We start from the raw sequence: 12,123 nt of genomic DNA, 5'->3' as shown, positions 1-12,123 counted from the left end.
AGATGCCTAACACAGCACTTGCCAAACAAAGTGAGGCCCTTTGTGGGGCAACCTGCTGCCAGAGTCTGAGGAACATTCTTCTTATTGGCGACTGTGGTTCTCGTGCCAAAGAGAGTGAGCCGGGAGGGTGGTCCTACCATGGTCCCACCATGTTGGTTGATATAACATGTCCTATGTCAGAGCAGAGGTGGACACCAACTGCTGTGGGCTGAATCAGGCCCACAGATAAGTTTTATTGTCAGATAAGTTTTATTGACCTGCACTGTGATGGCCTAGGCAGGACCAAAAAAATTTTTTGAACAAGTTATGACCGTTAGCTATTATTTCATTTTAATTTAGAATAACAAAGGATCTAATTTAAAATAGCAAAAGGTCTCTTTGGACTGCTTCTGGAGTTTTGGGGATAGGGGTAATTTCTTCCCTCTGCTTCTTTCTGAGGAAAAGTCAGGTGTACATTCTAACCCATGTGAGGACTCACCAAGGTCAAGAGTGACTAATCATCTCAAGAGGCAGGTGCTAAACAACTAGGAGACACACACATGGGGAGCTCTTTCCACATCAGCAGAACAGTGATCTTTGCTCTTTCTAGGTCCCTACTGGACTCATGTCCTGTTTACATGGAAATCCAAGGAGGGTTTGAAAGTCTACGTCAACGGGACCTTGAGCACCTCTGACCCAAGTGGCAAAGTGTCTCACGCCTATGGGGAGCCCAGCGTCAACCTTGTGATAGGGTCTGAGCAGGACCAGACCAAGCGTTACGAGGACGGAGCTTTTGATGAGTTCATCATCTGGGAACGGGCCCTGACCCCGGACGAGATCTCCATGTACTTCACAGCCGCCATTGGTTAGTGGGCATGTGGGGGAGGGCGCGGGCCAGCTCTGCCCTCTCTGGGAGGACGAGGCTCCTTCTGTCCACCTCCCTTCCCACCTCGCCTCGCTCCTCACTCTCCTGAGGCGGCTGTCTGTGCTGCAGGCGGTGAGGCATCCTGATGAACCTCAGAAATCCAGCCGCTTCTCCAGAACACCTGTTCCCTAAGATGGAGGAACTGGCAACTTAGAGGAGAGACCCTGAGAGGAGTATCCTACGGGTCACCAGGGGGTTTTGAGGTGTACGTGGTGGGTGATGATGGACAGCTTTGGGAGCAGACATTCCAGACCCATTAGTGCATTCGATCAACAAAGTTTCAGCCAGTGCTTCCTGTGTGCCAGACCCTGATGGGGCCCTGGGAGCCCCGAGGATGCCCCTTCTTGCTCAGTACAGAGTGGTTGTTCAGAGATGGGACCCGAGGGACAGGGAGCCTGGGCTCAAATCTTCCCTCAGCCTCGATGAGCCATGGGACTTGGGGGTCACCTCTGTTGAGGTAAAATTCAGGGAAGAGAAACGCAACCATCTGAAAGTATACAGTCCCCTGGTACCTACTGTGCTCACCACATTGGGCAGCTGTCCTTTCTGGTTTTAAAACCGTCTCTTCACCCAGAAAGGAAGTCCAGTACCCAGTACTTCTTGCTCCCTGTGTCCTCCTCCCAGCCCGTGGCCGCCACTGAACCTTCTTCTGGGTCTTCCACATACACGGAATGGTTGCAAGTGACTTTTTGTGTCTTAATCATTCCAAATCACAACATTCTCCTTTGTAGCTGGGAGGAAACTGCGGGATGGGGGCTCCACGGATAGACAGTGACCGGGGTAAGGCATCAGCACAGTGCCTGCATGTGGCAGGTTTTCCCAACATTTTCACTGTTTTAAGATTAATACTTCCTTTCCCTTCATTCGTTTTCATTCTTCCAACAGCTGAACACACTGATTCTTTATTTTAACATAAAATAATCTGCCAAAAAATGACAGTCGTTCATAAACATCCGTTGGTTGGCCACTGCACTGACAGCAGAGATATGTCAGGACCAGGAGGTGGAAAGCCAGCCTCCCCTCGGGGTCCAACAGTGAACCCCTCAGCTGTTAGGACCCTGTGATTACATGACAGAAAACACAACTAAAGTGATTTACGGCAAGAAGGGAATTAAACAGTCTCACACAATGGAAACAATAGAAGAACATCTGCTTCAGGACCAGTTTGCTCTAGGTGCTCACATGTATCACTAAGAGTGTTTGTGTTTGACGCTGCTCCTTCTTGTGATGCCAGCATGGCTGCCATTCCCTCTATGTTCCCTCCCCATCCTCAGCAGAAGGCGAGAGCTTCTCTTTTTTGCCATCTCCCGCAGCAGGGCTGCCCAGGACTCTCGTTTGGCCAGAGTGATCCCTGTGTTTCCCTGGGGGCCGAGCCCTGTGCCCGGGGGCTGCAGAGTATGCTGACGGCCTGAAGCCTGGGTCATCGTCTGCCTCTGGCAGAGGCAGTCATGACAGTGGGGTCAGCTGCATCTGCAACTTAGAGGAGAGGGACCCCCAGTGACTGGGGCTGCAGCTCTTGGGAGCAGGGCACAGCTGCTGTGCGTGCAGGACGTCTCTGTCCACCCCCATCTTTGAAACACCCGTTTTTCACTGAGAAGGTGGAATTCATTCCTTATATATAAGTGACATAAGGACAAAATATAGGTCCTGTACAATACAAAAGATATTAATCTCCTGCATTTCATAGCCTAAGATTCAGAGATTTGTCCCTTTGAGACCAAGATGCTGTCTGTATTTGTGTTACTGAAAGCCTCCAACAAACCCTGGTTTCCTGATACTTCACCGCTTTATTAACCCTGGAAAGAGGTGTCGCTGTTCCTGTCTCCTGCAGCTGTCTCAGCAAACTCGTGTGCCCAGGACATCCCAGGGCTCGGATGGGGAGCACCAGCCCCACACAGCAGAGCGTTTCAGGCCAAGTTGCTGTCTGTGCCCTGTGAAGGTGGTGTCTGACTTTGGGGGTGATTCAGGAGAGGTGTTGCCTTAACCCTTATGTGTCCCAGGAGCACATGCATGCATCTTTGCTAAACCAGAACTAGACTCATCACACCCCATGTTGCTTGGGGACTTGGTTCTAAAGACTGGGCATGTGACATAAATCACATATAGAGAAAATGACCAGAAGTCTCTCAGACGGCCGCATCCAGCCGTCCGTCAGAGCCAGGTTTAACATAGCTGTAATAATTTATGATTAATTAACCAAATAGAGGAGAAAGAACTAGAATCCTCAGGGTCGAAGGGACTCGAGAGAACAGTCCTCCCCACCCCCGCCACTTCATCTCACTCCATCTGTCTGTGAGGGAAGCTTGACCGGATGGATTGTTTGTCCTCGCCCAAGACTAACAGCCCTCTGTGTTCCATCCCCAGCTGGTCCCGATGCGGTGAGGGCGATTTCTTCTGGTTCTCTATTTATTTGAAATCGGTAAATGCTTGTATAAAATCATCGCTTTATATGATGACTTGCATGAAGGGTGTTCAAAAGCAATTTGAAACATAAATAGGAAAGTAATGTGACCTGGGAAAATCCATACCATCTGCCCATTAAGCTGATTTATTAGCCGTTCATCTTTCCAGCAGCATTCCTACTCAAAACATTCTCAGGCTGTCTTGGATGTGTCTGAAGCTGGAGAGTCCTGAGTAAAGACAGGCCTTCCTTAGGGTGAAAGACGGACCATGTTTCAGTCCCTAATCAAGCGTTACTGATTCTTTCCAGGAAAGCATGCTTTGTCGTCTTCGACACCACCAAACGTCTTCATGACACCCCCAGCCAACACCGTGGTAAGCACACGCATTGATCTCCGTCTCCCTTCTTGTTGAAGCCCTTCCGCTTAGCCTGTGTGCCAGGACCGAATTCCACTGGACAGTCTGGCTCTCTCTTCTTGGCAGTATAGTGTCTGGGAAGAAATCAGCCCTGGAGGGGAAGCTAGCTTTGGCACTAACTCTGGATGCTCAGGCTGACGGAAGGGAAAGCCCTCTGCTTCTTGTGGTCTGTGGCCTCAGGGGCCAAAAGGAAGTCAACCAGTCTGCCCAGGGACACAAACACTGAGACCGTCTCCGGGGCAGGCGGCACAGTGAGCGGAGAGAAGGGGGGACCTGTGCCGAGGGTCGTTTTCTCTTCGTGCCCCTTCCCCGACGTTTGAGGGAAGATCAGTCCATACAGAAACGTTCCCTTCTGGAATTAGTACTTGTAATCCCACCACTTTCCCTTCCTTGGGGACTCTAAGGGAAAGGGAGGGCACAGACTCTCGTACCTTTGGTGCAGGTTCAAACGCCAGTTCCACGTGTATTTCTGGGTGAGCTTCCCTGCGCTTGGTTTCATCTTTCAAATGGGTGCGTATTTCTTTGAAGTTGCTGAGAGGGTGAAAGTCAGTCTGTGTCAGGCAGTCGCGGAGGTGCCTCCTGGTACACTGTCAGCACAACCGCCGTCGTCGCGGGGCTGTAAGAGGGCACGCAGGACTTCTGTGGGACTTCTCGGCTTTCGTCCCGGGCTGGAATCACGCCTGTCATTTCTTTCAGGTGCCCACCAACGCTTACCATCCCGTCATAACCAACTTGACAGAGGCGAGGAAAAACTTCCAGAGTCCAGGAACCATCCTGAGCTACCTGCGAAACGTGTCCCTCAAATTACCCAATAAGTCTCTCTCCCAGGAAATGGCGCTGAACCTCACCCAGGTAAAGCTACTTGATTTCTGTGCCTGGCCAGTCGGGGGTGGCAAAGCGCCAGATCCTGACCCACAGGCGTGTTTTGTTCAATCTGCACAGAGTTGTAGGAAGTCAGGAACTCTTACGTGACAGTCTGGGTTCCAGACTCGTCATGAGCCCCTGGGTAGGGTGGCCTGTCCCGCCAGCTCCGTCCAACTTGCTGGGGCCTCCTTCAGCTCTGCCCCGGCTCCTTGTGGCTCCCGTCTCCACACCCGCCCGGCCGCCCGCCATCTGGGCGCGCAGCTCCAGTTCCAGCCCCACTGCCTCCCTTGGCGACAGGTGAAGGGTGGGACTGGGTCTTGGAAGGTGTAGCCGCGGGAAACTAGACCACATCTGCACACATTGTGACCCACAGTGCTGTGACTTACGGGTCAGTGGGAATTGCCAAGTTCACCTAAAACACTTAGTGAATGTGCCATTGATGGCATGGAATCAAGGTGCTACCACTTCTCGCTCTCCTCTAAACACCCTCCAGGTCGAGGTAGAGGGTCCCTGGCGGGTAGAGGGGGAGTACCGGGGTTCTGGGCCGAGGTGGAGAGAGAAGTTCCGCCTGAGCGGGTTCCTTCCGGAAAGAACAGCTTACAGGTCCGAGCAGGGTGCAGAGGGCTGGCTGAGGGCTGAACGTCCCTCAGTGGTTCCTTGCCCTGTGTCCTCGGTCTCTGCCCTGCTGCGATGTGGGGGAGACAACAGGACACTCAGCTTGGGGGAGCCGCGCGCATTCATGTGTGCTGATCACAGTGGTGTTAGGTGAGCACCCTGGAGGGCTTGCTGGCGGAAGGCAGACCTGAGGAGCGCGTGAGAAGGTGTCCTGGGTGCCCAGGCGCCCCGAAGAGGAAGGAGGGCCCCACTCGCCTTCCTGCCCCTGTGGGTTGGCGGGGAGGTGGCTTCTCAGGTGTTGCCATCCATCCCCGAACCCTGCCCATCTCTGATTTGATGAGAAATAATATCCAGTTTTCCCTGTCCTGGCTTTCCACCACTAGCAACTGGACAGGAAAATGGCGAGAAGTCATTTCCTGCGCTGGGTGATCAGGGGCCCGTTAGCCACATCTGGCTGGGGAGTCTGTGAACTGTGGTGAAATCAAAGTCAGATGTGAGACGTGAAATCCAGGCTCTAAAGACTTTTTTTTTTTAAGACTTTATTCGACAGGCAGAGATCACAAGTAGGCAGAGAGGCAGGCAGAGAGAGAGAAGGAAGCAGGCTCTGTGCTGAGCAGAGAGCCCGATGCAGGACTCGATCCCAGGACCCTGAGATCATGACCTGAGCCAAAGGCAGAGGCTTTAACCCACTGAGCCACCCAGGTGTCCCCAGGCTCTAAATGGGACATATACACTGGATTCCTAACACTTAGGAGAAAGAGAAGAACATAAAATATTGAATTGACAATTTTGGTCTTGGTAATTTAGAAATATGGGGCTAAGAAAGACATAGAATTAGTTTGAAACATATAATTAGTAGAAACATAATTAGTTTCATTTGTTTACTCTTTACTTTTTAAAATATGGCTACTAGAGGCATCCCGGGTAGCTCAGTCGGTTAAGCCCCAAGTCTTAGTTTGGGCTCAGGTCATATCAGAGTTCTGAGATCAGGATTCTCCCTCTCCCTCTGCCGCCCCCCGCCCAGCAGGTGCATACATGCATGCAAACAAATCATATGGCTACTAGAAAATTTAAAAGTGGAAATGTGGCCAGCATTCTATTTTTATCCCACCAAACTGCTCTGCTGGAGTAGGAATCAGCAATTTATAGTCCTTAGGCCAGATCTGGTGTGTTGATTGTTTTTGTAATAAAGTTTTATTGGAACATGCTCATTTAGTTACAGTGGCCTGTGGCTGCATTTGCTCTACAATAGAGTTGAGTGTGACAGAGCTGTATGGCCTTCAAGCCTCAATACTTTACTAGGTGATCTTTCTTTCTTTCTTTCTTTTTTTTTTTTTTTTTTTGAAGTGCTGACTCTTCTCCTAGATTATAAATTCTGCCCACTAGACCTCAAGCCCAGTATTTTGTTCGTCTTTTGTTCATAAGGTCTTGCCCTTCAGGGTCTTAATCAGCATTTATCAGATAAAGGCAATGAAAGAGTGAGGAGTTTTGAGGATGAATTCTCTAGATATTTGGTGCCTTAAAGTGTGAGGAAGAATGTGATTTATTCTGGAGACGGCAGTTTGGTGGAGATATGGGAGACTTCGATCATGATCTAAGGTTTTGGTTTTTCTTTTAAGATTTTATTTATTTATTCATAAGAGACAGAGAGAAAGAGAGAGAGAGAGGTAGAGAGGCAGAGAGAGAGGGGGAAGCAGGCTCCGTGTTGAGCAGAGAGCCCAGTGCGGGGCTCCATCCCAGGACCCTGAGATCATGACCTGAGCCGAAGGCAGAGGCTTAACCCACTGAGCCATCCAGGTGCCCTGGTCAGGCTTAAAGTTTAATTCTGTGTCTATAGTAGGAGACAAACAGTTAAAAGGCAACATGAGGAATATGGACTGGACTAGGTGTCAGGCAATAGAGAGTGGTGAGGACTGGGGTGCACGGAGGAACACATATCTGACTAAGGGGGCCGCTCCCGCTTCACTTTGGCCAACAGTGCCCGTGTGGGACTGTGGGCCGGGGTGGCCTGAGCTTCTGTTCTTCTCCAAGGAAGCCGGAAATGCACATATTTTCATTTAAATCTCCCCACTTGAACATGTTAAAAGCTAATTTACTTTCTTTAGAACAGTGGTGAGCCAAACCGAACATGATGTTAAGCTGATCCGACCAAGGGTCTCCGAGTAACTTCTTTATGGAGAGGTGGTTTCCAGGGAGCACACATGGTTCTGTGTCACTCAGCTCCGCTACCCAAGGAGGGCATGTTCAGCGGCTCACGGCTCATTCACCGGTTCACTCAACAGGCAGTCCCGAGGGCCGCTTCACTCTCCCGGCCCTGTGCTTCGGGGTTTCTCTATGACTAAGCTGTGTTCAGTCTGACATCTGTCTGCTTATCACTGACGAGCGGCTCGTCACAGGGAGTGAACAAGGTGACAGCTCTGAAGGACTTTGTAAAACATGACCTCTCGTGCTGATGGGAGCTGTTTGTCTTTATGACCGTATGTAAAACCCAGCCAGTGCTTGATAAGACACGGAGAAATCAAAGGTCTTGACATGTTGAGCATTAAGGATACGTGCTAAGCAGTGTCATTTTTTGTCTGCCTTTAGGTTTTCTTAAAGACCATGGGAGAGGTTCTTCAACTGCCCAGTTGGGTCGATGTGTCAGAGGTAAGGAAAAAAAAAACATTTTTGGTTGTCAAAATGTATGCACTTTGCCAACCGCTGTGTCTTCCCAGAAGTGGTGTAAATATGGCCCAATTCACATTTCTGAGAGAAATGATGCACCTCCCAGTCTTGCCATCGGGGTCATTAGAGCTCATTTTGGCCAGATCTGCAGCTGAGTTCAAGGGCCGTGTCTTCTGTGGGGCTCAGGAAGTGTGCGCGTGTCACTAATGAGTTATCCTTCCCGACTCTCAGCTGGGAAGTAGCTGCCTCTCTTCATGAGGAGTGTATACTAGGTTGATCTCTATTTATCATCTATTATTTTTTTAAATATTTAATTTATTTATTTAACATACAGATCACAAGCAGGGAGAGAGGCAGGCAGAGAGAGAGGGGGAAGCAGGCTCCCTGCTGAGCAGAGAGCCCGATGCGGGGCTCGATCCCAGGATCCTGGGATCATGACCTGAGCTGAAGGCAGAGGCTTTAACCCACTAAGCCAGCCAGGCACCCCTATTTATCATTTTAATAAAATATTTTTCACCATCACATTGTTCTTGAGTGGTAAGAAAAAAACATGTTTTATGTCTAAAGATCCCTAGATTAAATGAAAAAAAAAAAATGGAACATGTGATGATATGTTTCATGATCATAAACATAAAAACCAAAAAAAAACAACAACAAAAAAAAAAACCTTTTCATTTCCCCCGAACTGCAAATAATTAGAAAGGAGAATGGAATATACTTTTTTCTTTTTAAAAGTAACTGCATTGACTCCACAACACGTAAACGAAACAAGTTCACGTGTTGTGGAGAAGGCAGGAACTGCTAATGACAAAAACTTTTAAAAAGAGCCGTCAACCGAAGCCCTAAGGCGGGCTGTGACCGTGAACCCTCTCATGTACATTCCATCCCACACACCGCTGTCGGATTTAATCCGGTTGTCTTTAGCTACGTGCAGGATGGTTTCCAGCGACAGGAGGCACATCAGGCAGCCCAGGCTAGGTTGTGCTGCGGCGACAGAGAGACCCCCGCATTTCAGTGGTGAAGCACAGTTGAAACTTCTTCTCACTTCTGCAAAGTCCCAAGTGGGTCCGAGGAGCCTTTCCTCAGTCCGTGAATTTGGGGTCCTGGCTCTGTCCGTTTTCTAATGATGTGGTCTCACTGCGTGACGTCCGAGGTGACCCGGCAGGCTGGACGACTCCGAGCTGCCTTCCTCAGCAGAGTCGCAGCCACACTGGTGTGGGATTGAATTGCTTGTTCTCCTGAACCCCTCTGATGTTTAAACAGTATTTGGCAGTTCAAGACAGAAATGCTGTTCATGAGATTGCAGTAGGTTTTGTCTCTGGACTTTTTATTTGAACAGTTTCAAAAGGAACAAGATGCAATGAACATGGGCAAAGGGAGGAAGAAAAGAGGGGACCTGCCTTTAAGACTGATATGGTCTTACCTAGAAACAAATTCTTTTTTAAAAAGGCACGACTCTCCACAGTCCACACCTTCCGGGGGCAGAGTCTGTGTACAGGGCCGGGAGCCCTGGAAAATGGCCAGTGGAGGGCCTGAGCAGACCCATTTCATCAGCGTCATTTTAAAGTGACTTTCTCTGAATGCTGTGTCACAAGATATGAATAATCATGAAGCTCTTCAGACTCAGGCTGGCTGTAACGTGCCTTCTAGAGAAAGTATGAATCAGCTACCGCCCAGCAGAAGTGCACACCCGAGACGCAGATTTCCATGTGTTTGACTGTGCTCGGCTGATTGAAATCAGGCCACAGGCCTCAAAGAAAATGTCTAAAATTGGCCTCAATGCTCTCTTCCCAGTTATTAGATTCTCATGGCGTGTGCGTCTGTGAGAGAGTGCTAAGGATCCTTAGCAAACACATGCCTTCCAGAAAGGCGGGAAGGAGGGAAGGGAGAAGGGAAGGAAGGGAAGGAGAGAAGGGGCCTGGCGGCAGAGAGGCGCAGCCACCGTGCCCCCGAGGGCCCGAGAGGCCCTGTTCCCAGTAGCAGTGTGTCTGATGATGGGGGCGGAGCTCAGTCTGAGCAGTCCGCAGAGATGCGGAGTGAGCAGGAGGGACCCCCGCCTTCTTGGGGCAGCATCCACTGGGATCCTGTACACATTGGGGACTCAGAATGAGTGAAGAGGGCGCTTGGAGGGAAGGGGTGCACCAGGCAGGTCAGACGGGATTTGGGGTTCTGACAACTCCAAAGCATCCCTTCCCTGCATGGCCGCTGGGATGAAGCTTCTGGTGTCCTTGTCCTGGAGAGGACTTGGGGACAATCAGACCCCTCCTCCTGAAACAGAAGGGGTTAGGGCAGGCCGGTCAGAGATTACAGAGGTGAGTTCTGAGTGCAGCAGGGCGCAGGTCTCTGTCACCTGTGTCTAAGCATAGAAGCCACACAGCCAACGACCTGGGTGACCGGGGATGTCTGTGTGCTATGAGCTCAGCCGCGTGGGCCTCGCCCGTGAAAGGTGTGGTGCTGGGGGCTGTCCCCCGCTCCTTCTCGTCTGCTCATAGAGAGCATAGGCCTGGCTCACCGTGGCCTCCAGGGGCGCAGCGGGCTCTCATTGTGGCTGGGTGCCTGGGCGGGGGGGCAGTGCAGAGCCCAGTGGCATGTTGGGAGGGTGGGCCTTGGGTGGGCCTCAGGGCACTTCTGGTGCAGGTTCCATTGTCTCAGTGTCCTCATGTGGCGTTGTGTTCAGGACAACGCCATGGTGCTGGGTTTGATCGAGACCATCGACACCGTCATGGGCCACATCTCTTCCAACCTGGACGCCAGCCAGCCCCAGGTCACCATCGTCGGCTCTTCTTCCATGGCAGGTACTGGTCGGCTCGGGGTGGGATGCGGCCACGGGTGCAGGTGTTGGGGCAGGGTACTCCGGAGGCCAGCTGGCCTGTGCAGTTTGCTCTGCCAACCCCGCACTCACCCACACGCGCACAAGCAGGGACGTACACGTCTGCACAGGGGTGTGCACACACCTGCAGAGGTGCACACACAGTGCACGCACACACGCCCATAGGTGCGCACATGCTCGCGCACAGGTGCCCACACACCAGCCCACGCCTCTGTACACACAGCGCGTAAACACACAGGCAAAGGCACACACGCGTGCAGGTGTGCACACACACACACAGGTGCACACACACGCGTAGCAGCAAACACACCATTGATTCAGACACACCTCTCTGCTTTTGTAAACTGTGTCGCCCTTATGCAAAGTCTCGCTGTGGAGGGAGCGTGAGATCAGGGCCCATGTGCTCAGCCAGGATGCGGACACAAAGCTACGGGAGCATTTTATGGTGACTCGGGGGCTGGACCGATCTTGGGTGACAGTCATCTCTGTTCGGAACGGGAGTCAAAAAGCAGCAGCTCCTTTGAGCATCTGTGGAATAAAAGGTTGCAGAATCAGGTTTCGCAGAGCCAGATGGAGGCTTGGCCTAAATCTGCTTTCCAAGATAATCGGCACAGAGTCCCACTTCCCCTGACTTCATGGCTCCTCCCTTTGAAAAGTCTTTATCTAAAGCAGCGTTGCACAGCTGATACTCTCCCACAAGAGCCAGACTCTGGGCAGGGGCTAAACTGACCCACGGAGGTGAGTGTTAGTGGGACTGTTGGCTGAGATAGTGACCGATGGCTGGAAGGCCAGTGTCTCTGGCACCTTCTTTCTCCCATGTGTCCTGGGTGCCCCAGAGTGTGGTGAGAAGCAGCTCTGAGAGCTGACGGGCTGCCCCGAGGGAAGGAGGGGTCACCTCGGGCCACAAGGCCCCCACCCTGTGTGGCCAGCTGGATGAGGCAGCCATACAGTGGAAATGACTTCCCTGACCCTTATTTTTTCAGGTCGTCATTGTCTAGAGGTAGTTACACTGCCCAGGGGAGCTCATTCTGTTAGCAAAAGCAGAAGCAGATGGGCCTTTACAGCCCAATTTCCTGCGCCTTGGAGCTTACTAACTGTGGCTTCCTGTCTTTGGCTTGTTCTCAGAGTTTTCTATGGCCAAACTCCTGCCCAAGACCATAAATTCCTCCCACTACCGCTTCCCAGCCCAGGGGCAGAGCTACATCAAGGTTCCCCACGAGGCGTTCCGCAGCCAAGGTGAGTGCGGCTGCTGAGGCCGCCCCAGGACCTCCAGGGCCGTGCACATGCGCGGGCAGCTACGGCCCTACAGACACGCGGCCCTCACGCCTGCTCGCCTGTTCCTGCAGGAGCGGCTCTGGGCCAGCATTTCTCAGGAGCTGGTGGGGGTGGAGGGTCCTGGCAAGTGCCTGAGCTGCTAACTCAGAATGCT

General features: G+C 51.6%; 1 protein-coding gene across 2 annotated transcripts in view; it reads left to right on the top strand.

Moving 5' to 3' along the window:
- LOC111156409 (adhesion G protein-coupled receptor D1) overlaps nt 1–12,123 on the top strand; it is a 123,497-nt gene that overhangs the window by 28,997 nt on the left and 82,377 nt on the right. For both annotated transcript variants that reach the window (XM_022517285.1, XM_022517284.1), the window contains 6 exons: nt 590–844; nt 3,615–3,679; nt 4,418–4,573; nt 7,787–7,846; nt 10,542–10,659; nt 11,820–11,930. In XM_022517285.1, coding sequence (XP_022372993.1) covers nt 590–844; nt 3,615–3,679; nt 4,418–4,573; nt 7,787–7,846; nt 10,542–10,659; nt 11,820–11,930 — 765 coding nt within the window. The remainder of the gene's footprint in view (nt 1–589; nt 845–3,614; nt 3,680–4,417; nt 4,574–7,786; nt 7,847–10,541; nt 10,660–11,819; nt 11,931–12,123) is intronic.

This window comes from Enhydra lutris, unplaced genomic scaffold, assembly GCF_002288905.1.
Source record: "Enhydra lutris kenyoni isolate GAN:26980312 unplaced genomic scaffold, ASM228890v2 scaffoldscaffold46, whole genome shotgun sequence".
NCBI lineage: Eukaryota > Metazoa > Chordata > Mammalia > Carnivora > Mustelidae > Enhydra > Enhydra lutris.
Note: the sequence above shows the minus strand (reverse complement) of the source record. Positions and strands in the feature narration are given on the sequence as shown.